The following is a 25,045-nucleotide window of genomic DNA, read 5'->3' on the forward strand; positions in this document are numbered from 1 at the left end:
GAGGCGAACAATCATCCAAAGAAAATCCAGAGTCAATGTAACGCCCACGATGCGGCTATATCTCCCACGTGTTGAGGCACGACTTAGAGGCATAACCGCATTGTGGTTTTGTCGCAAGAAGGGTCATCTTCACACAATCCCATGTAATGAACAAGAATGGGATAACGAGAGTTGGCTTACAATTGCCACTTCACACAATACATAAATATAATTCATACATCATCCAAACTCCACACATAGACCGACTACGGTCAAAATCCAAAAGAAAATAAGATAACCCCAAATGCTAGATCCCCGATCATCCCAACTGGGCTCCACAACTGATCATCAGGAAAAGAAACATAATAACGACCACGTTCCTTATCGAACTCCCACTTGAGCTCGGTTGCGTCATCTGCACTGGCATCGTCGGCACCTGCAACTGTTTTGGTAGAATCTGTGAGTCACAAGGACTCAACAATCTCACACCCGCGAGATCAAGACTATTTAAGCTTATAGGAAAGAATGGTGTAATGAGGTGGAGCTGCAGCAGGCACTAAGCATATATGGTGGCAAACATACGCAGATGAGAGCGAGAAGAGAAGCAACGCAACGGTCGCGAAGCTAGAAATGATCAAGAAGTGATCCTGAAACTACTTACGTTCATGCATAACTCAAACCGTGTTCGCTTCCCGGACTCCGCCGAGAAGAGACCATCACGGCTACACACACGGTTGATGTATTTTAATTAAGTCAAGTGACAAGTTCTCTGCAACCGGACATTAACAAATTCCCATCTACCTCATAACCGCGGGCACGGCTTTCGAAAGATAATACCCTGCAGGGGTGTCCCAACTTAGCCCATTATAAGCTCTCACGGTCAACGAAGGATAAACCTTCTCCCGGAAAGGCCCGATCAGTCTCGGAATCCCGGTTTACAAGACATTTCAACAATGGTAAAACAAGACTAGCAAAGCCGCCCGATGTGCCGACAAATCCCGATAGGAGCTGCACATATCTCGTTCTCAGGGCACACCGATGAGCCAGACGTCGGGTTGGCATAGACCCTGGTTGCCCAGGGGGGCGCCGGACATCGCTCGGTTTGGGCCAGCACTCGAAGGAGCACTGGTCCGGGGGTTTACATAAAGATGACCCTCGGGCTCGCGAAAACCCAAGGGAAAAGGCTTAGGTGGCAAATGGTAAAACCAAAGTTGGGCCTTGCTGGAGGAGTTTTATTCAAGGCGAACTGTCAAGAGGGTCCCATAAATCACCCAACCGCGTAAGGAACGCAAACTCAAGGAACATAGTACCGGTATGACGGAAACTAGGGCGGCAAGAGTGGAACAAAACACCAGGCATAAGGCCGAGCCTTCCACCCTTTACCAAATATATAGATGCATTAATTAAATAAGAGATATTGTGATATTCCAAAATATCCATGTTCCAACATGGAACCAACTTCAACTTCACCTGCAACTAGCAACGCTATAAGAAGGGCTGAGCAAAAGCGGTAACTTAGCCAAACAACGGTTTGCTAGGAAAGGATGGTTAGAGGCTTGACATGGCAATATGGGAGGCATGATATAGCAAGTGGTAGGTAGCGCAGCATGGCAATAGAACGAACAACTAGCAAAGCAAAGATAGAAATGATTTCGAGGGTATGGTCATCTTGCCTGCAAGGTTCTCAGAGTTGTCGAAAGCTTGATCCTCGTAAGCGTACTCAATAGGTTCCTCGTTCACGAACTCGTCTCCCGGCTCTACCCACAGCAAAAACACAAGCAATGGAACCACAATCAATCACGGGAAATGCACAAGCAACATGATGCAAAACATGTATGATATGCGAGATGTGGTATGCGATGCATATGCGTGCTCCGGAGGAAAAATGATGAACAAGGAAGTAACTTGGCAAACCAAGCATGCCACTGGAAAGATGAGATGATTTCGGTCGAAATCGATATAAAGATCACCGGAAACGGATGCACGGTTGGCAAATGGCAAGCAAAACAAGAATGACACGATTCTGCAATTAACAGCATGATAGCACTTAGAATATATTAAGAAACTATGGTGCAGCACTCCAACATAGCAACAAAGCATATGGAAGTAATCTACAGGAGATGCTTGACAAAAGATGAACACTGAGCTACGGCTAGATCACATCATAACAGTTTCAAACAAGCATGGCAAAAGTGCAAAAGATAACAGGTTCACAGACTTAGTGAAATTACTGGACATGCCTGAAACAGCATCAGGTAGCAATGTTCAGAGCAAGAAAACAACATGCTACAGGAACTTAACATAGCAAAACAAGGCATAGAATGAATCTACCGAATGCAAAGAACAAAAGTCCCTTACTGACCAAGAGCCAATAAGGATCAGAAGATATGATGGCACCCATGTAAACATAGCAAGTTTCGTTAACAGGTTTCAGACTTGGCAGAAAACAGAGCATGGCAGAAACAGACATTATGAGGGCATCTTGGTGACCTTTATTCACTCATCACAAGGCAACTCATGACAAAACAAGCATTCCTATAGCAAGATGGCATGTTTAAGAAGCTATCCATGGCAAGATCAAATACATCAAATGCAAAAAAAAAACAAATCCTCATGTTCTGATAAGTAACAGCAGGTAACAGCATATAGCACTATTGCATCAGAGATTTGGGCATCAAGATGGACTCAAATGAACATGGCATAATGGAACAAAATGAAGAGCATCTCGTAACGAACATTTTGATATATTACACGCGCGAAATAGAGCAGTATGCAGAGAGTTATGATGCACTGAAGAATGCCACAGAATGCAATATTTTCGGGGACTTAGCAGAAATTAGAGGGATCTCGGGGAGAAAGTCAACCGTGCTCAGATCGGATCAGGGCCGAGCTCGCCGGAGAGAGCTCTCGCCGGAGCTCGCGGAGGGAGAGGGAGGAGGCCGGCTGGAGGGCGGAGGAGGCGGCGGCGTCCACGGGCGGCGGAGCAGGGGGGCTCGCTGGCTCGGGTGCGGGCACGGGCGGCGCCGGCGACAGGTGGCCGGAGCTGCGCCGGCTCGGGTGGCCGGAGATGGAACGGCGGCAGCACGGGACTGCGGGAGGAGGCGCGCGGGCGGCGGCGACTCGGGCCGCGAGGGCCGGACGCGGGCTCCCGGGCCGCGGGCGTACGGGCGGCGGGGTTGCTGACATGGCGGCGCGGGATTGGCTGTGGGCGGCGGCGCGATTTCCTCCGGCGCCGGGCGGACACGTCCTGCGGCGCGGAGGAGCGGGCTAGGGTTTCGGGGATCTGGAATTTCGGAGGGGGAACACATATATATAGCTAGAGGGAGCTAGGAGACTCCAAATGGAGCACGGTTTTCGCCCACACGATCGTGATCGAACGACCTAGAGCATGGAAGTGACTTAGAGGGGTTTTGGGCTGTTTGAAGGGGGGGTTTTGCTGCAACACACAAAAGGACTTTGCGGTTACCCGGTTAACCGTTGGAGCATCAAACGACCTCCAAATGGCACGAAACTTGACAGGTGGTCTACCGGTAGTATACCAAGGCCACTTGACAAACCTCGGTCCATTCCGAGAACGTTTAACAGCCGCTCACGAAAAGAAACAAGAGGGGTGCGCCGGAGGAGGTGGGAGTGCCGAATTGCAAAACGGACAACGGGGAAAATGCTCGGATGCATGAGACGAACACGTATGCAAATGAGATGCGCATGATGACATGATATGAGATGAATGACAAGAACAAAATGCAAAACTAAAAACAAAACCCGACCACGAAGGGAATATCATAACACATAGCCGAAAATGGCAAGAGTTGGAGTTACAAATGTGGAAAGTTACATCCAGGGTGTTACAGTCAAACTCTGTAGCAATGGCTCTTACAATGTGCTCTCTCTATTTGCGCATGCCTGCACTTACATATAGTATTCATTGTTTCTCCACTAATCAATGATGTAATTGCTAATAGATCAATACAAAGCGACCAGATCAGAGATGTACCTGGATTTGGATGTGAACTATTAAGTTTCTACCAATCTACATCTCCTACTTTTAAGATATGACGCTTTTAGGATATGAAATATCACTGTATTTACCATGTTTTTAACAATTTCATATCTTTCTTCCCTTCAACTCCAATGGATTGATGGCATCATTTGAACACTTTTAAAAAGTGAAATAAACTTACTGAAAATCTATAGCCTTATTGTTGTAGAAAAATAATAATGTAATTCAAATCTTGTATAGCTCAAGTACACCATGTAGCCTTAATTATTGGACGAGAACATTTCTAAATTCTGATTACCATAAGTAATCAAACACTCTATTGACATAAATCCAAGAAATCTTATAAGGTCGTATTATGCTGAAGTGTTAAATGTATAAAATATTCAGAACCAACACATCTTAATTTTGAGAGGCAGAAATGGCATATATACAATAAAAGATAATCTGAGACTTAGCGTTTGTAATAAAGAAAGTGCACACAACATCCAAATGTTCTCCATGAGTAACGTCAACTAATGTCATTGGCTAACACTTGATCAATAAATATTAGCTTAGGTAAAATTAAAAAAATCGCTAAGGCATCATGTAAACATAAGTGTGATATGTCCGCAATGTGACTTTATTCTCTAGTGTTTGACTCTGATGGAAGGAACTCAACCCAACTGAAATGATTTTGTGGTCTGCCGCGATGTAGATCAGACCTCTTTCCATAGTTCCCTTCCTTTGGCTCATAATCAAGTGACGAGTATTATTCCCGATATAGACCTAAAACACCAGTTTTTATTGTAGGAGCCAATATGAGCATCTAGGTTTTGCTATTGGTTATTGACCAGAGATGTGTCTCGGTCATGTCTACATAGTTCTCGAACCCGTAGGGTCCGCATGCTTAACGCTCGATGACGATTTGTATTATGAGTTATGTGATTTGATGACCGAAGTTTGTTCGGAGTCCCGTATGAGATCACAGACGTGACGAGGAGTCTCTAAATGGTCGAGAGGTAAAGATTCATATATTGGAAGGTTGCATTCGGACATCGGAATGGTTCCGAGTGATTCAGGCATTTTTCCGGAGTACCGGGAGGTTACCGGAACCCCCCGGGAGAAGATTGGGCCTACATGGGCCATAGGGAAGAGGGGAGGCAGCCCACAAGGGCCAGCCGCGCCACCTCCCTATAGGGAGTCCGAATTCGACTAGGGAGGGCCCCCTTTCCTTCTCCTCTTCCTCTCCCTTCCCTCTTTCCCCCTCTCCGGAAAAGGAAAGGGAGTCCAACTAGGATTGGGAGTCCTAGTTGGACTCCCCTCTATGGCGCGCCCCCTAGGTCGGCCGCCTCCTCCTCCCCTCCTTTATATACGGGGGAGGGGGAACCCCATAGACACACCAAGCCTTCTCTTAGCCGTGTGTGGTGCCCCCCTCCACAGTTACACACCTCGGTCATATCGTCGTAGTGCTTAGGCGAAGCCCTGCGCCGGTAACTTCATCATCACCGTCGCCACGCCATTGTGCTGACGGAACTCTCCCTTGTCCTCAACTAGATCAAGAGATCGAGGGACATCATCGAGCTGAACGTGTGCTGAACGCGGAGGTGCCGTACGTTCGGTGCTTGGATCGGTTGGATCGCGAAGACGTTCGACTACATCAACCACGTTACTAAATGCTTCCGCTTTCGGTCTACGAGGGTATGTGGACACACTCTCCCCGCTCGTTACTTTCTCCTAGATAGATCTTGCGTGATCGTAGGTAAATTTTTTGAAATACTGCGTTCCGCAACATTGGATCGGTGACAATGTTGGATAATATTCATCATATAACAGTCATAACCTAGGGCGACACAGAACTAGCTCCAGTTCGTCAATGTAATGTAGGCATGTATTCCGTAAATAGTCATACGTGCTTATGGGAAAAAACTTGCATGACATCTTTTTTCCTACCCTCCCATGGCAGCAGGGTCCATAAAGAAACAAAGGGATATTAAGGCCTCCTTTAATAGAGAACCGGAACAAGGCATTAACACATAGTGAATACATGAACTCCTCAAATTAAGATAATCACCGGAAAGAATCAGAATTGTTGTCACCTTGGGGTATGTGGATCTTAACACGTTATAGGTGCATATAACTTGCAAGATCAGATCAAGAACATAGATATAATGGTGAAAACATAAACGGTTCAGATCTGAAATCATGGCACTCGGGCCCTAGTGACAAGCATTAAGCATAGCAAGGTCATACCAACATCAATCTCAGGATCAAGCCCTAACAAAACTGACTCGATTACATGATGAATCTCATCCAACCCATCACCGTCCAGCAAGCCTACGAAGGAATTACTCACTCTCGTGGTGAGCATCATGAAATTGGTGATGGAGGATGGTTGATGATGATGAAGACGGAAAATCCCCCTCTCCGGAGCCCCGAACGGACTCCAGATCTAGCCTCCCGATGAAGAACAGGAGGTGGCGGTGGCTCTGTATCATAAAACGCGATGAAACTTCCTCTCCTATTTTTTCTCCAAAAGTAGGATTTTATAGAATTGGAATTAGGGTCAGCGGAGCCTCGTTGGCCCCGCTACCCACTAGGGCCCGCTAGAGGGGGGGGTGGCGCGCCCTACTGCCTAGTTGGCAGCTGGGGCACCCCCTCCAGTGGGTCTTGGTTCCAGTATTTTTATTTATTCCAAAATAATTCTCCAAAAAGTTTCGTCCAATTTTGAGAACTTCTATTTCTGCACAAAAAACAACATCATGCTAGTTCTGCTGACAACAGCGTGAGTCCGGGTTAGTTTCACTCAAATCATGCAAATTAGAGTCCAAAACAAGAGTAAAAGCGTTAGAAAAGCAGATACGACGGAGACGTATCAATGCCCATTTGCCCTAGAAAAAATCAAGAGAGGACTTTCAGGACGGAGCGCCGCCGTCTGGAGACGTAACTTGGGCAAGAGCACTTTTGCTCTCCGGTGGAGTGATTCTGCCGGGGATACTTCCCTCCGGGAGGGGGAAATCGAAGTCATCGTCATAACCAACAACTCTCTCATCGTGGGAGGGCCAATGTTCATCAACATCTTCAACGGCACCATCTCATCTCAAAACCCTAGTTCATCTCTTGTGTTAAATCTTTATATCAAATCCTTAGATTGGTACCTATGGGTGACTAGTAGTGTTGATTACATCTTGTAGTTGATGCTAGTTGCTTTATTTGGTGGAAGATTATATGTACAGATCTATTATGCTATTCAATATCCCTTTGATCTTGAGCATGAATATGTTTTGTGAGTAGTTACTTTTGTTCTTGAGGACGTGGGAGAAGTCTTGTCATAAGTAGTCATGTGAATTTGGTATTCGTTCGATATTTTGATGATATGTATGTTGTGATTCCCTTAGTGGTGTTATGTGAACGTCGACTACATGACACTTCACCATCTTTGGGCACGAATCAAACAAACATGATGAAAGTGACTAGATGAAATTCCCATGTGTCCTCAAGAACGCTTTGCTTATTATAAGAGACCGTTCAGGCATGTCCTTTGCTACAAAAAGGATTGGGCTACCTTGCTGCACTTTTTTACCGTTACTATTACTTGCTCGTTACAAATTATCTTGCTATCAACCTACCTGTTACCGACAATTTCAGTGCCTGCAGAAATTACCTTGTTAAAAACTACTTGTCATTTCCTTCTGCTCCTCGTTGGGTTTGACACTCTTACTTATCGAAAGGACTATAATTGATCCCCTATACTTGTGGAGCATGATCACATTGGAGCATGATCAAGCATGGAAATGAAGGCGCCCGCAATGGGAACGAGAACAAAGTTCCTAATGAAGATTTCCGCACTTTGAAGCTACCATGATGACATACGAGAAGATGGATGAAATATACAATATGGCCAAATTTCTTCCATAGCTTATTATTGGTGTTGTGCCGCCTTATTTTTGGCCAGGCTCATGTAATTTCAAAATACTACTTCATAGGCTATTTTTAGAGTCTGTATTGTAGGGGAAATGACTCATGAGGTGTTTTAGTCGCACCTTGCAAAGGTTGGACGAAATCCCCTATCCTTTCCCCAGTAAATACAACCCTTAAGGCATTGTTTAGACTTGGGATTTGTTTAGTTAAAAGTTAGCCATTGCAACTTCTTGTACTTTATTTGTGTCCAACTACCAGACCAAGACCGCTTTCTGATCCCCACTTTATCAATACTTCACATAAATTCGCAACATTCAGATTGCTTTATCATATTATCGCTCGTTCTTCAATTGCTTGCAGGAATAGACCTTCATGGTCGGGCTGATCGTGCTTCCAGCATCATCAGTAACCTCCTGGAGATTGGTTTAGCGATTACTAAGGTGCAACGTCCTTCACGTCTGTTGTCGGATCGTGAAAGTCGTTCTCCACCAAATCGATAGTTATCATCTCGTCGAAAGATCGGGACAACCCTGCCCCCATCACACGTCGTGTTCCTCGACGTACGGTGTTACTGAGCAACACATGTACTTCATCTGCTTGCCGGAGTTGCAGAGAGCGCGCGTGAGGCTGCATTTGGAAGAGGGTGAGTTTGATAGAGAGGAATTGGGAAGAGAATGTGTTGGTTATTTACTAGGGGGTTGCCAAGCGCAGTTCGAGGAGGCAGACGGTAAGGCAAAAATAGACGAGGAGGCAGAAGAAGCAGGGACCATCCAACGTCGATCTAGGCATATGATGTTTCGAGGCACACGAGGAGGTAGACAACGCAACCACCGTCTAGAAGTGATCTACCGGCGTCTAGTCTTTCGAGGAAAACGAAGAGGTAGAGGGATCCCACAAAGTAGTGGCCATACATCAATGATCGAACACCCTTGCCTTACTCATTATGATGTTAAAAATTGAAAGCGAAGAGCTTGCACGGGAAGGAAATTGACCTTCCTCCTCCTCGCACCACACCAGGGCTTTAAATCTGTGCGGTCGCCGGTGCACCGCCAACAAACGCCCCCTTCGACCAGCTCCGGTCGGCCGCCTGCCGCCTCTGCGATGGCCTATAAATAGAGCACTCAGTGCGGCACTTCCTCGTCCACCATCATATGCTCCCCAGTCCACTTCCCACTTCCTTATCAACGGTGCACTCCTTCCAGCACTCCCATATCTTCAATCTTGGGGCTCACAACGAGGAGGAACAACCAGTGGATCCCGTTGTCGACCTATGGGTGGAAATGGACATGCCCATGGAGGAGACTACGTAGGCAGTGAAAACGAATTAACCATATAAATATCATGATATCTATCTTGCGATTATGCAAGATAATATGACAATGCCAAATAGCACTAGTTATGGGTATGTTTTTGAATCTGGTTATACATATGTTTCTTGCGATCAAGCATGGAAATGAAGGCGCCCGCAAAGGGAACGAGAACAAAGTTCCTAATGAAGATTTCTGCACTTTGAAGCTACCATGATGACATACAAGAAGATGGATGAAATATACAATATGGCCAAATTTCTTCCATAGCTTATTATTGGTGTTGCGCCGCCTTATTTTTGGCCAGGCCCATGTAATTTCAAAATACTACTTCATAGGCTATTTTTAGTGTTTGTATTGTAGGGGAAATGACTCATGAGGTGTTTTAGTCGCACCTTGCAAAGGTTGGACGAAATCCCCTATCCTTTCCCCTGTAAATACAACCCTTAAGGCATCGTTTAGAATTGGGATTTGTTTAGTAAAAAGTTAGCCATTGCAACTTCTTGTACTTTACTTGTGTCCAACGACCAGACCAAGACCGCTTTCTGATCCCCACTTTGTCAATACTTCACATAAATTCGCAATATTCAGATTGATTTATCATATTATTGCTCGTTCTTCGATTGCTTGCAGGAATAGACCTTCGTGGTCAGGCTGATCGTGCTTCCAGCATCATCAGTAACCTCCTGGAGATTGGTTTAGCGATTACTAAGGTGCAACGTCTTTCACGTCTGTTGTCGGATCGTGAAAGTCGTTCTCCACCAAATCGATAGTTATCATCTCGTCGAAAGATCGGGACAACCCTGCCCCCATCACACGTCGTGTTCCTCGACGTATGGTCTGAGCAACACATGTACTTCATCTGCTTGCCGGAATTGCAGAGAGCGCGCGCGAGGCTGCATTTGGAAGAGGGTGAGTTTGATAGAGAGGAATTGGGAAGAGAATGTGTTGGTTATTTACTAGGGGGTTGCCAAGCGCAGTTCGAGGAGGCAGACGGTAAGGCAAAAATAGACGAGGAGGCAGAAGAAGCAGGGACCATCCAACGTCGATCTAGGCATATGATGTTTCGAGGCACACGAGGAGGTAGACAACGCAACCGCCGTCTAGAAGTGGTCTACCGGCGTCTAGTCTTTCGAGGCAAACGAAGAGGTAGAGGGAGCCCACAAAGTAGTGGCCATACATCAATGATCGAACACCCTTTCCTTACTCATTATGATGTTTAAAAATGAAAGCGAAGAGCTCCCACGGGAAGGAAATTGACCTTCCTCCTCCTCGCACCACGCCAGGGCTTTAAATCTGTGCGGTCGCCGGTGCACCGCCAACAAACGCCCCCTTCGACCAGCTCCGGCCGGCCGCCTGCCGCCTCTGTGGTGGCCTATAAATAGAGCACTCAGTGCGGCACTTCCTCGTCCACCATCATATGCTCCCCAGTCCACTTCCCACTTCCTTATCAACGGTGCACTCCTTCCAGCACTCCCTTATCTTCAATCTTGGGGCTCACAACGAGGAGGAACAACCAGTTGATCCCGTTGTTGACCTATGGGCGGAAATGGACATGCCCATGGAGGAGACTACGCAGGCAGTGAAAACGAATTAACCATATAAATATCATGATATCTATCTTGCGATTATGCAAGATAATATGACAATGACAAATAGCACTAGTTATGGGTATGTTTTTGAATCTGGTTATACATATGTTTCTTGCGATCAAGCATGGAAATGAAGGCGCCTGCAAAGGGAACGAGAACAAAGTTCCTAATGAAGATTTCCGCACTTTGAAGCTACCATGATGACATATAAGAAGATGGATGAAATATACAATATGGCCAAATTTCTTCCATAGCTTATTATTGGTGTTGCGCCGCCTTATTTTTCGCCAGGCCCATGTAATTTCAAAATACTACTTCATAGGCTATTTTTAGAGTTTGTATTGTAGAGGAAATGACTCATGAGGTGTTTTAGTCGCACCTTGCAAAGGTTGGACGAAATCCCCTATCCTTTCCCCTGTAAATACAACCCTTAAGGCATCGTTTAGACTTGGGATTTGTTTAGTTAAAAGTTAGCCATTGCAACTTCTTGTACTTTATTTGTGTCCAACTACCAGACCAAGACCGCTTTCTGATCCCCACTTTATCAATACTTCACATAAATTCGCAATATTCAGATTGCTTTATCATATTATTGCTCGTTCTTCGATTGCTTGCAGGAATAGACCTTCGTGGTCAGGCTGATCGTGCTTCTAGCATCATCAGTAACCTCCTGGAGATTGGTTTAGCGATTACTAAGGTGCAACGTCCTTCACGTCTGTTGTCGGATCGTGAAAGTCGTTCTCCACCAAATCGATAGTTATCATCTCGTCGAAAGATCGGGACAACCCTGCCCCCATCACACGTCGTGTTCCTCGACGTACGGTGTTACTGAGCAACACATGTACTTCATCTGCTTGCCGGAGTTGCAGAGAGCGCGCGTGAGGCTGCATTTGGAAGAGGGTGAGTTTGATAGAGAGGAATTGGGAAGAGAATGTGTTGGTTATTTACTAAGGGTTGCCAAGCGCAGTTCGAGGAGGCAGACGGTAAGGCAAAAATAGACGAGGAGGCAGAAGAAGCAGGGACCATCCAACGTCGATCTAGGCATATGATGTTTCGAGGCACACGAGGAGGTAGACAACGCAACCGCCGTCTAGAAGTGGTCTACCGGCGTCTAGTCTTTCGAGGCAAACGAAGAGGTAGAGGGTGCCCACAAAGTAGTGGCCATACATCAATGATCGAACACCCTTGCCTTACTCATTATGATGTTTAAAAATGAAAGCGAAGAGCTCGCACGGGAAGGAAATTGACCTTCCTCCTCCTCGCACCACGCCAGGGCTTTAAAACTGTGCGGTCGCCGATGCACCGCCAACAAACGCCCCCTTCAACCAGCTCCGGCCGGCTGCCTGCCGCCTCTGCGGTGGCCTATAAATAGAGCACTCAGTGCGGCACTTCCTCGTCCACCATCATATGCTCCCCAGTCCACTTCCCACTTCCTTATCAACGGTGCACTCCTTCCAGCACTCCCTTATCTTCAATCTTGGGGCTCACAACGAGGAGGAACAACCAGTGGATCCCGTTGTCGACCTATGGGCGGAAATGGACATGCCCATGGAGGAGACTACGCAGACAGTACTCAGACTCTCAGGCTCCTGCTACTGGCTATTTTGGGAATGTACTGGGATATAAGCTTCGTTGTGGTGCCTCGTCGGGGCCAAATATTTGTGTAAAGTAATGCTGCAAGAGTGATGCATGTAATTCGGCTTTTGGCAAAGACTCTAAAAACCTTCTTCTTACTCAATGATAATAGCAAGCCCTTTTCCTTGTTTCAAAAAACAAAACTTGCGAACCAAATGTGTCTATGTATGGTTGCGACACAAGCAGTGAAGAGTCGATAGCCACATAACAGCAACCACTTATGCATCAATATCACTAACATCATCCACACATCATAAAGACAGCTCATGGAGAAATATTTCATCTCACATCCAAACATATCAGCAACAGCAGATCACATGTATGGAGACTGAAGAAAAGCTGGTAGAAAACAATCATATGAAGGCTTGACAGGGGCATCTAAGATATGACAATAAGATAATTCCTAGTGAGCTCCAAAAAACACGGCCATATTTGGAAATTAATTAAAAGTACCAAAGTAGCAGCAGATTATTCTTTACTATCCAGTGCTAGTAAGAGTACTGCACTAAGATAACAGTCCATCATAGGACTATCCGAGCAACAAGAAGACGAATGGTCAAACCAACACAAAATGGCAGCACAGCACCATAGGGATTAATCTTACGGCCAGTGCTCTTAGCCAATAAGCATTTTGTTATCTTCCAAGAAACTGTAGGTCGGGACCTCCAGGTTGTATGGTGCTGGGCCCTTCCTGATTCTACCTGAGATGTCGTAGTGTGAGCCATGACATGGGCAGAACCAGCCACCGAAGTCCCCAGAGTTGGGGAGGGGAATGCAGCCCAAGTGAGTGCAGACACCAATGACAACAAGCCACTCAGGGTTCTTGACACGCACCGCATCCTCCTGTGGGTCACGGAGAGATGTAACATCAACGCTGTTGGCCAGCTTCACATCATCTTCGGTCCTGCGCCTGATGAAAACTGGCTTGCCCCGCCACTTTACAGTCACAGTGGTACCGGGCTCAATACTTGACAGGTCAACCTCAAGGGAAGCGAGGGCAAGCACATCCTTACTTGCTGACATACTCAGGACAAACTTTAAGACGAGCAAACGCAACAAGGATGCGTACACAAATCTCCCACCACTCAACACAAAGTAGGCAAAGGCACGCTTGCTGGGGTCACCAGGTGGGTACCTCTCGTGGTTATACTCATCGTACACAATTTTGGCACAGGGATTCTTCAGAGCTGCCGTAGTTGGTGTGAGCTCAGCCAACTCTACATCCTGGTTCCTCGGAACAAGAGATTCAGCCGAAAAGCCTGCACAAGGAGGCAAATAGATAAGATGTCTGAAATACCAAAAGAAACAAGAAACCAACATGGCAATAGCAGTATTATGTCTTCACAATTTTATGTTGTAATATTACAAAGCAGCACAGGGAAGAACTAGACCAACCCACACAACCAAAGTTGCACTTACAAGCAAGAAAATTATACATGCCAACCAACCACAAAATAAAAGTTGCACTTCAGAATTATCACAACAGATTACTGAAATATATGCTGTGAATACTTTACAACCATTAGTCCAACAAATTCTGGTGGCAACCGTCCATTATATAACATTCAAAATTCACTACATGTGACCTTACAATTGCAAAAAAAAAAAAAAAATCCTATCTGGAGCATTGCAAACAAAAAAACACCACTGCATGCCTTCTACACTGATTTTCTTTATCCGATGTAGTACATTGAAACACAACCGCAGCTTGTCAGAATTTAACAGCAACATACAAAGTAGAATAAATGATACTACTTATAAGGAATGTAAATATGAGAACACAGATTGTAACTTTTGAGGAATATCTCACAGATGGTTTATATGTACGTGGGAAGGTTGAGACAGAAGTTGTTTCAGCATGACGAGTACATATTACAAAAAGCTCGTTCTAATAAATGGTTACTTTAAAGAGCTTAGACCATATCCAGTTATTCAGGCAACATGAACTAAGGAGTTCATTCATTATAAGAAATTAAGCCGCCAACGTCACTTATTTAAATAACATAAGTAATGAAAACTGTCTCATTGCGTATCAAAGGACAGAATGGATAAACATTAAATTCTTGTTAGAATTATCAATTTCATTACATAAAGTAAGTTATCTAATGATGGAGCCCAGATAATAGTTGTTTCTAAACAAATTAACAGGTTTTCTATGGTTTGCGAAATACTTGCTAGCTAAAATTGGAGGGGAACAAATAAACATCCAAAACATAAATCTGCCTGTCGTTTTCCTTAGGGGAACAGAAAGGGGACAGAAAATTCCTACAAGAACCATCACACTGGTATTGATGCATATGATCACAGGAAATTTCAGAAAAATGTTGATACAAGATGTGTATGCAAAGTAGGGTACTACAGAGACATCCCAAAGATGGGTGTTGAAGTGTATATGCAGATTGCCTTGCCCTTTCCACTAGTTTGGACTTTTGGTTGCGTTGGCTAGTGCATGAAGCATCAGTTCGGACTTTTGGTTGAGTTGGCTAGTGGATGAAGCATAACATATTAGACCAATTAGAACAAACCGGACATAAGCCCATAATAATGAAAACCATCAGCCAAAACTGTTCAGGAATAAACAAGAAACCACCGTAATCAAAACCATAACTTCAATAATCTACATAGTAAAAAACATACAACTACAACCATCCAATCCAGCAGCTAAAACAGTGGCCAGACAGGGCGGATGGCTCTCTCTTCCCCCTCCCAGCCATCCGCCATCGATTGCCGCCAAACTCCCGGCAGCCAGCTCCAGCCCTAGGCCCACACCCGTAGCCCATGCCGCCCCCCAGGAATCACCACACACGACTCTCCCACCATAACTCTCGACTTGGCTCCGACAGTCACCACCAATGCCCCCAATCTGGGAATGAGCTACACTTTCATTGTTGTTTCCTTATTGTTGCATGATACATCTCATGGATGGAGTAGCGACATTGAAGAGTGGCCATACAAAGCATCAAGATGATGAGTACATAGTGATCAGTGAGTTCCACTCTTGAGTACATAGTGATTGTTGTTTCCTTCTCCATGGTGATGGCGTTTTAGAGTCGACGACGACTCTTTTCAAGAGAGGGCGCGCGGGGGGGGGGGGGGGGGGGGGGGGGGGTATGGTGCAAAGCACCCTAGGGTCATCTCATGGCCTTGGCTGCATTGCCAAGGGACACGCACATCACATGTATTAAGGTGAATTCTATCTACCATTAGGTTTGAACGAATGACAAACATTCAGTGTAGGACATGCACAAGTGCCCACACCATCCGCGAGGGAAGCTTGGAAAAGGAGGATCTTCAAGTAAGGAGAAGGCACTCAAAGGGGAAGTGAGGATCATCATCAACAAGCTAAGGTTGCTGAAACCTACCAAGTTGGACAGTCCAACCCAGGGTCCGACCCTATGTCCGATTGACCAAGTGCTCTCTGGATAGCGTCGGAATGTCCGATAGGATTATCCGACATGACCTCTAACATGTCGCATTTTGTGTTCCTTGTGGTTTGCTTCCAGCTTTTACGTATCTTGGACTTCATATTGCTTGAATCGTGCCAATAATTCCCTACCGAGCTCCACCAAGTGCACTCATTTTACACTGTCAATTGACAGATCACTTGAAAGAGGCAACTCTTGCCCGAGTGTCACTATGGATTGCGAAGGCACATTGCATCCAGTCTACGCCTAAAAGAACTACTTTGATGACAAGGTGGACCACTTCGACGCCAAGTTGAATGCAGAAATGGAGTTCATCGAAAACATGCTCAACAACTGCAAGTCTTCTTCCTCTTCAAGATCATCTTCACGACGACGCTCAAGTGCACATACTTTCAGCTACCATCTTCTTCAAGTTCACATCGGCCTCGATTCCATCGCCACCATGAAGCTCAAGAGCAACGACAAGTGAAGAGCATGCTCATGCACTCCCAAGTCCATCATGAAGAACGGTGCCGACAAGAAGACCGTCACCTCCAAGACGAAGAGCGTGCCGCGCATCGACAAGAGGAAGCTACGGCGGCTACATCAAGTCAACCAACCACAAGGGTGACCATTCCATCTGTGAAGGCACCTTAAAATCACCTATGATGGCCATAGAACTAGATTTTAGCAAAGCCTTTGACTCTATTGGCCCTCTTTCCTCCCAATTCTTCGCACTAGGGGATTGCATGGATTGAAACCCTACTGAATTCAAGCAACATTGCAATCATACTAAATGGCTCTCCGAGACCTTGGATCCGATGCAGAAATGGTCTTAGACAGGCAGACCACCTCTCCCCCTTCCTATTTACCATTGTGGCTAGACGTGCTACAATGCTTGATCATGCAAGCATGTGATATGCGGGTGACACGCTGATCATTGCCAAGGCTGACACAAATGCTGCCTCCAACTTACAAAAAATCGTCAATGACTTTGTTGCCGTCACCGGGCACAATATAAACTTCTCCAAAAACACCCTCATTCCCATCAATGTAGACAACGGCATTTAGACTACTATGGCAGCCATTTTGGCTATTGATATTGCTTCCTTTCCCCAAAGATACCTATTAGGTCTCCTGCTATCACCGCACAAATTACACCCAGCGACCTTCCAACCAGTCATTGACCGATGCGACATCTACCTTCTGGATGGCGTGTGCTGCTTCTCTCACGCGATGGCAGACTCATACTGCTCTCTGCAGTGCTTCACAACCTACCCACTTACTTAATGCTATGATTTACCCTTCCTAAGAGCGTTCTTTAGGAGCTAGACAAACATAGGAGGATTTCCTTCTGGTCTAACAATGACACCTTCTCAGGTGCTAAATGCTTGGTTGCATGGGAGTGCATATACCTAAAGTTGCAAAGTGGTCTTGGGGTCGAAAACTTAGAAGCACAAAAACAATTGCCGCATGTTGAAATTTTCATTCAAATTCCTCCAGCCCACAAACCTCATTGGGTTACTCAACACTCACCGCTATATAAGGACTCGGAGCAAATGCCTCTTTTCTTGGCAGAGTCATTTACAAGCACTTACAAAAGCTGGGTATTTCACAAGCAGTTAATGGTATAACTCCTCTACCTCCTTTTGGCTTGATATAGATGGCTACTTCCTGAGCCACTTTGTATTGCTTTCCCCGCCTTATTCACCCACAACCTACAGCAAAATGCATTCTATATCAAATTATGCTGGATGGGATCGATTTGGATTTGCTTAATCAACTAACCTTAACCGTGGGATGTTTCTCACCGCGGATCCGGACCCGCGGTCATTACTGAATGGCTCCCCTTTCTCCGCAAAAGGGCCATACGAGGTGTTTGCTTCCCAGCTCACTGATCCAAACCTTGCAAACATCTGGAACTCAAAGGTCCCAAGTAGGGTACGTGTTTTTGATGGCTATTCTACCTTGGTAGGCTCAACACCAAGTCAAACCTCCATCGCAAGACGCTGATGGATTCAGCCAGTTGCCCTCAGTGTCGGGCCGCCTTGGAGGACAGGGCTCACTTGTTCTTCACATGCCCAGCTGGTAGACATCACCTCTCCCAAACGGTTTGCCAACATCCATTTGGCCATTTATCTTCCTCCTAATCCTTTGGAAAATATGGGATGCACGCAACACAGAGTGTTTTTCAGGGGATCAATGTGGATTCACTCCATGTAATTCATAATGTAATCTCAGACGTAACTCTGGTCTCATCGGCTAAAACTGCCGAACTAAAGGGCCATGCTACTCTTTGGCGTGACTACTTCTCCTCTAAAACTACCTAACTCTGTAAAACTAAAAAAAAAAAAAATCAGATGGGGAGTCTTTCCCCCGGGTGACAGTTTTCAAAAAAAAAATCCAGCCACTAAACCAGATGAGGACTCGCAAGGCAATCGGGCATGAAGGAGTGAGTAATCCAAAAAATATCTAAACAACCCTCCTCACATCAGTTATCATAGATCAGCAACTAGATGGCCACGCCCAACGCTGGCTCTATAAACCCTAGGAACAGGGATGGGTTCCCCATGTGTCGCAGATCGGAGGGAGACATTGACGGAGAGACCGGGGCGGCAGGAAGTGCACCTCTGGCAGCGACGTAGAAGGGTGATTCGATGGCGAAGCGCGGATTCTGGTCCCGGGGGAAGTCGTCGCCAGGGAGGCCGCCGGCGAGGGGGCTGCTGCCGGCGGAGGCGGCCGCGGCGGGGCGCCATGCGAGGTGGGAGGATATGCGTCGACCTGCGACCCTGAGCATGGTTGCGGTACGCCTCGCCGCTTCGCCTCGCTCTCCGGCTGTCCGGGGGATCGGGTGGTCGGGTTTGGTGGGCGAGATCGATTCACCGAAACGACCAGAACGAACGAAGGAAGAGAAAACGAAGGAAGGAGTAAATTGCAGCAAAGCACCGCGTTCAAGGTTAGATTTGTAGAAAACACTATTTAACTTTTTTTTCCGACGAGAAAACATCAGTCTTGTGTATTCTTTTTTAAAAAAGATCGATTGATTTTGCATAATTAGTATTTTTGTAACAGATTGGGCCCGCCAATCAGGCCGACATGACATAACTTAACGTCTCACATGTAACGGCAAGGTTGGCTAACGTTATCATCTGGTTGTATGGGGTCCTCCTGTCATAGGCAAAAAAACAAAATAAAAAAAATTGTTCGTGCTCTTATCTTCAACATCCCGTCAGACGAGGGCCTGCGCTCGAGACGCCTCGCGCCGCCGTTGCCAGGCGAGCGGTCTGGAGCAGGAGGAGAGGGGTCAGCCCATCAGGTGCCCTTAGGGGCAAACCCCTCTTCCTCTCCCCTGTCTGCTCCAAGATGTAGGAGTGCCGATGCTCGCCGCCGGTAAGACCTACCATCGCCTCGATTGACATGACCATCGTCGCATTGTTGTCACCGGCCGCCGCTCGCACCGCCATGTTTCTACGCACGTAGTTGCGTCGCCACCTCGCACCACGCATCTCCCGCGCCGAGGTCGGGGTAGAGACCGCCGCTTGTCCCGCCCCAGGCCAAGGCAGAGGCCGCCTGTCGTGGTTTTGTCACGGTAGATATCCTCAAAAAATGACTTAGTCGTGAGGCCATCGCAGCTAGGTAGTAGCTCGAACGGGGTTGATTGGAATCGAGAGACACGAGTTTACCCAGGTTTAGCCCCTCAAGATGGAGGTAAAAACCTACTTAGTGCTTGATTAAGTATTGCTTGAGATCTCGATTACAAGGGTGCGACTTTGGCTAACTCGAGAGCTTGTAACTTAGTACTTTATGTCATAGGGGCTCCCCTTTATATAACAAGTGAGTCCCCTGGTTTACAATTGACTCTGGGTCATAGTACAACCCGTGTCTTAGTCTATTTCCTACTTATCTTATTCCTCGCGTACGGGAGATTCCTTCTGGCTTCCTTCTTGAGCTGGTCCTACCAGACTCCGGGCTGTGATCCAGCCTTCTCCTCAACCCGCTGTAACACCCCGCATGTAACTTGCCATATTTGTAACTCCGACTCTTGCCATTTTCGGCTATGTGCTATGTTATTCCCTCTGTGGTCGGGTTTTGTCTTTCGTTTTGTATTTTGTTCGTGTCATGCATTTCATATCATGTCATCATGTGCATTGCATTTGCATACGTGTTCGTCTCTTGCATCCGAGCATTTTCCCCGTTGTCCGTTTTGCAATCCGGCGCTCCTATCTCCTCCGGTGCATCCCTCTTGTTTTTTTTCGTGTGCGGGTGTCAAACTTTCTCCGAATGGACCGAGGCTTGTCAAGTGGCCTTATTACACCACCCGGAGACCACCGGTCAAGTTTCGTTCCATTTAAAGGTCGTTTGGTACTCCAACGGTTAATCGGGCTTCCGCAAAGTCCATTTGAGTGTCCAGCAAAAACCCCCTCAAAAACCAGCCCAAAACCCCTCCAAGTCATCTCCATGCTCTAGGTCGTTCGATCACGATCGTGTGGGCGAAAACCGCACCTCATTTGGAGTCTCCTAGCTCCCTCTACCTATAAAACTTCATCCCCTCCCGAAACGAATCTCAGTCCAAACCCTAGCTTCGTCCCTCCGCGCGCCGGACACGTCCGCCCGGCGCCGGACGAAATTCCCGCGAGTCCGCCGCTGCCACGTGTCACCGTCGCCCGCGTCGTACGCTGCGGCCCGCCCGGCCCGCAGCTGGCCCGCGCGCCCGCCGCCGCCCTCCTCCTCGCGCCCGAGGCCGCGCGCCTCCGGTCGCCGCCGTCGGCGCCGCCGTGCTCACCGGCTGGCCCCCCCCGCCCTCGCCGCACCGCCGCACCAGTGCCCGCCGCCGTCGCCGTGCCCCGTCCGCCGCCGACCGCGCCGCCCTCCACCTCTCCGGCCTCCTCCTCCTCTCCACGGCGCTGCCCCGCCGCCGTCTCCTCCTCCTCTCCTCGCCGGCGGGCAGGACCTCGACGAGTCCGGCCAGATCCGATCGACAAGGCACTGTACAGTTGACTTTTCCCGAACCCTAGATATTTCCAAGTCCTTTTGATTTCACAGCAAGTGCCCTTGTTCATTGCATCGTAACTCCTCGCATGTAGCTCCGATTCGCGGTGTAATATGTCAAATTGTTCGCCTCGTGATGCTCTTCATTTTGTTCAATTGCATCATGTTCATCAGAGGTCATCTTGATGCCCAAATCTCTGTTGGAAGAGGGCTAGTTGCTGTTATCCTCTGGTTCTTAGCAGAACTTGGGGATTTGTCATTTTTATATCATTTAATCTGTGCATCTTATGGGCATGAGCTCTACATGTGTTTTGAAGTATGCCATGCCATATTTCCAGTGGTGTAGTACATGTATTTTTTTTAATTTCTGTGGTGACTAGCACAAGCATGCAAAGTAGGCCCAGTAATGTTTCTGATTTCAGGGACTGTTTTCTCCAAGTCCTCGTGTGCTGTTATTTTGTTGCCATGTAAACTTGATGCTACAGAGAGATCCATGCATATTTCGGAGATGTTCAGTAAGGATGTTTTGTAGCTATAGCTGTAATTGATCCATTCCTGCCCTTGTTTGCAATTATGGAGTGCCATAGCATGACTCAATCTTGCTCTACTTTTGCTATAAAATATTTCTGGCAGATTCTTAACATGATATGCAATTTTGCCAAGCTTATTGTAGTTGATCCATGCATGCTTTATACTTTCTCTTGCCATGCTTAGCTTCATAAACATGCCATCTTGCTGTAAGTGTGCTTGGTTTGACATGCATTGCTCTGTAGTGAGTGCATCAAGCTCACAAAAAGGCCTTCATATTATTGTTTCTGCCATGCTCTGTTTTCTGCTAAGTCTGAAACCTGTTAACGGAACTTGCTATGTTTACATGCTTGCCATCATATCTTCTGGTCCTTTTTGGCTTATGGTCAGTAAGGTACTTTTGTCATGTGCATTTAGTAGAACACTGCCATGCCTTGTTTTGCTATGTTAAGTTCCTTTAGCATGTTGATTTCGTGCTCTGAACATTGCTACCTGATGCTGTTTTCTGCCATGTCCAGTTTTTCACTAAGTCTGTGAACCTGATATCTTTTGCACTTTTGCCATGCTTGTTTGAGCTTGATATGTTGTGATCTAGCCATAGCTCAGTGTTCATCTTTTGTCAAGAATCTCCTGTAGATTACTGCCATATGCTTTGTTGCTATGTTGGAGTGTTGTAGCATTGTTGTTTGTTGCATTTTAAGTGCTATCATGCTGTTTATCGCAAATTCGTGTCATTCTTGTTTTGCTTGCCATTTGCAAACCGTGCATCCGTTTCCGGTGATCTTTATATCGATTTCGACCGAAATCATCTCATCTTTCCAGTGGCATGCTTGGTTTTCCAAGTTACTGCCATGTTCATCATTTTCCTGCCGGAGCACGCATATGCATCGCACATCATATCTTGCATATCATACATGTTTTGCATCATGTTGCTTGTGCATTTCTCGTGGTTGATTGTGGTTCCGTTTGCTTGTGTTCTTGTCTTGGGTAGAGCCGGGAGACGAGTTCGTGAACGAGGAACCTGTCGAGTACGCTTACGAGGATCAAGCTTTCGACAACTCTGAGAACCTTGCAGGCAAGATGACCACCCCTCGAAATCACTTCTATCTTTGCTTTTGTCGTGGAATTGTCACGGCAGATGTCCTCGAGCTAGGACTTAGTCGTGGAGCCATCGCAGCTAGGAAGCTTGAAGGGGTTATGTGGGACAAGGAACACGAGGGTTTATACTGGTTCGGCCCCTTACGGTGAAGGTAAAAGCCTATGTCCAGTTGGGGTGGTATTGATTAGGGTTACGATCACCAGGGAGCTAAACTGCTATGCCCCGCTCTCGACGAGATTGTTGTTGTTCCTAAACCGCTTCCGGGTCGTCCCTTTATATAGGGAGGTTGACGCCCAGCAGCCCTTAGAGTCCCGGCCGGCTCATAAGAGTGTCCGTCTCGGACTCTTAACTATACTTGCCTTACACTACAAGTTCTTCCATAATAATGATTGTAACTACGGGCTTTAAGCCATATCCGGGTCTTAGCCCATCTCTGGCCCATCATCTTCAAGCTTGGCTCCGGGCTTCTGGCAACGACCATACGAGTAACCCGGCCCCTCCTGGCGGGTGACTCTAAGGTCTATATCCTCAACATTAGGCCCTAGATTGATTTGAGCCGGCTCATGTCAATCTTCAACTCTGCTGACAGAAAAAATCTCCGGCTTATCATTCATGTGAAGGCCGTAACCCGGCGTGACGTCATCCTCTGGACTCCGGATAATCCGCCGTGACGTAATCTTCCATTAAGCCCGTTTTTTACTCCACCAGATCCGCAACGGATCTTTGCTTTTACTGCCCATTCCGAAAATCGAGGCGTCGTGGGGGGAGATAACCACGCCGTGGTCTCCTTGAATCTCGCGCCCACTTATGACCTTGCCTTATAAATAGGCCGGCCCGACGGGCTCTTCTCACGCTCCCTTCTTCCTCCTCGCGCCGCTGCCTTTCTCACTGAGCTCGCACTCCGCCGCCGTCATCTTGCCTCCGGTCTTCGTCAACCTTGGCCGCTGCATCAACCTGACTCGGACCAGATAAACGGCGACGACTCCCGCGGCTCTCCAGCTCCGGTAAGTTTTGCTTGTCCTGTAGGATAGATCTACCGCAGGGTTCGTCCGTGTTCTTCGTGTTCATCGCCATTGCCACAAGCTTCGGTAGTTCTCGTAGCCACTGCCCTTGTTTAATCTTTAGCCTTGTATAGAACTAGTGCGGCAGTTGTTTAGGCCTTATTTCAAATGCCAGTAGATTTCTTTCCACTGTATAAATGCTTCGTTCGAGCTCAAGAACATCCCCTGTGCCCGTATTTTAGGTCTAGAAAATTTTCTTTGGACCGACCATTTTGATCCAAAAAAGTTACTGCAGTATGCGAAACCTGTTTTACCACACTTAGTAAAAACTGCAACCATTGAATCTTGGCGGCTTATAATTCCGGTTTAAAGAAACCACGCGTTGTAGAATCCTCCGGTTTAAAGAAAACCATGCTTCGTAGATTCCTCCGGCTTAACTGTGATAAGACCGTAGATCATCAACTTATTCTGAATGCCCCTGCAGCTTAAGTAACCCACTGTACCTGAGTATATATCATTAGTCCCCTTCATAAGCCGCCACCTTAGTTTGGAACTGTAGATCTCCGGCTTATAATTAACCCGGACATTTTCCTTTTTGTCATAGACCGCCAACTTTCACCATGCCTCCCAAGGCTCCCATCACTTGCAACTGGATGAGGTCCAACGTCACCAACGAGACCCTAGCCAATTTTGTTAAGTCCGGATATCTGCCTAAGAAGGAAATCATGTCCTACCGTGCCCCTGACCCGTCAGAAGAGAGACCACAGCCAAAGGACGGGGAGGTAGTGATTTTCGCAGATCATATGAGCCGGGGCTTCGCACCGCCCGGCTCAAAGTTTTTCAGGGACGTGCTCAACTTCTTCGACTTGCGGCCTCAAGATATAGGACCCAACTCCGTATCCAACATCTGCAATTTCCAAGTCTTTTGCGAAGTGTACCTTGGAGAAGAGCCTAGTCTGCTGCTCTTCAGAGAGCTGTTTTACTTAAACCGCCAGAATGAGTGCGCCAACGGGCCAAGTCTGGAGTTAGGTGGCATTTCCATCCAGCGGCGTAGGGACTGTCTTTTCCCTTACGCAGAGCCGCCGAGCCACCCCAAGGACTGGAACATGACTTGGTTCTACTGCCAAGACACGTCCCCGGCTGATGAAAGCCCGCTGCCCGGCTTTCGCCCAACACGTCTGGAGCCGACTCACCCACTGTCGGACAAGCTGACTCAAGCGGAGCGCCAGCCTCTGCTTCCTACTATCAACAAAATCAAGGCCCTCCTGGGCAACGGTCTGAACGGAATCGACCTGGTCCGGGTCTGGATCTCATGGCGGGTGATCCCATTGAGCCGCCGCCCCGGCTTAATGTGTGAGTACACCGGGCGAAAGGATGACCCTCAGAGGCACAGCCGCAATGATCTTCCAGAAGACGTTGCAGAGGAGGAGACCAAGGCTCTTTTAAACGAGAGCCTGGCAGACTGCGGAAGGACCGGGTTAGCCCCCTTCTGCAAGACCAATCCAGCCCCAGCGGTAAGCCGCTGACTTTAACTTTTTATCTTCGTCTGCATATAACCTTCATCTAAACCTGTTTTAAGAATTCCTCATTGTATTTTTCAGGCTGATGATAAGT

General features: G+C 47.1%; 1 protein-coding gene across 1 annotated transcript; it reads right to left on the reverse strand.

Moving 5' to 3' along the window:
- Positions 1-12,814: 12,814 nt before the first annotated feature.
- Positions 12,815-18,754, reverse strand: LOC123144627 (cytochrome b-c1 complex subunit Rieske, mitochondrial). The gene is made up of 2 exons (XM_044563831.1): positions 18,443-18,754; positions 12,815-13,669 (listed from the first exon to the last, which is right to left on the reverse strand). The coding sequence occupies exons 1-2, from the start codon at positions 18,609-18,611 to the stop codon at positions 13,026-13,028; spliced, it is 813 nt and encodes a 270-aa protein (XP_044419766.1). The 5' UTR covers positions 18,612-18,754; the 3' UTR covers positions 12,815-13,025.
- Between the last annotated feature and the right edge of the window lie 6,291 nt (positions 18,755-25,045).

This window comes from Triticum aestivum, chromosome 6D (genome assembly GCF_018294505.1).
Source record: "Triticum aestivum cultivar Chinese Spring chromosome 6D, IWGSC CS RefSeq v2.1, whole genome shotgun sequence".
Taxonomy (NCBI): Eukaryota; Viridiplantae; Streptophyta; class Magnoliopsida; order Poales; family Poaceae; genus Triticum; species Triticum aestivum.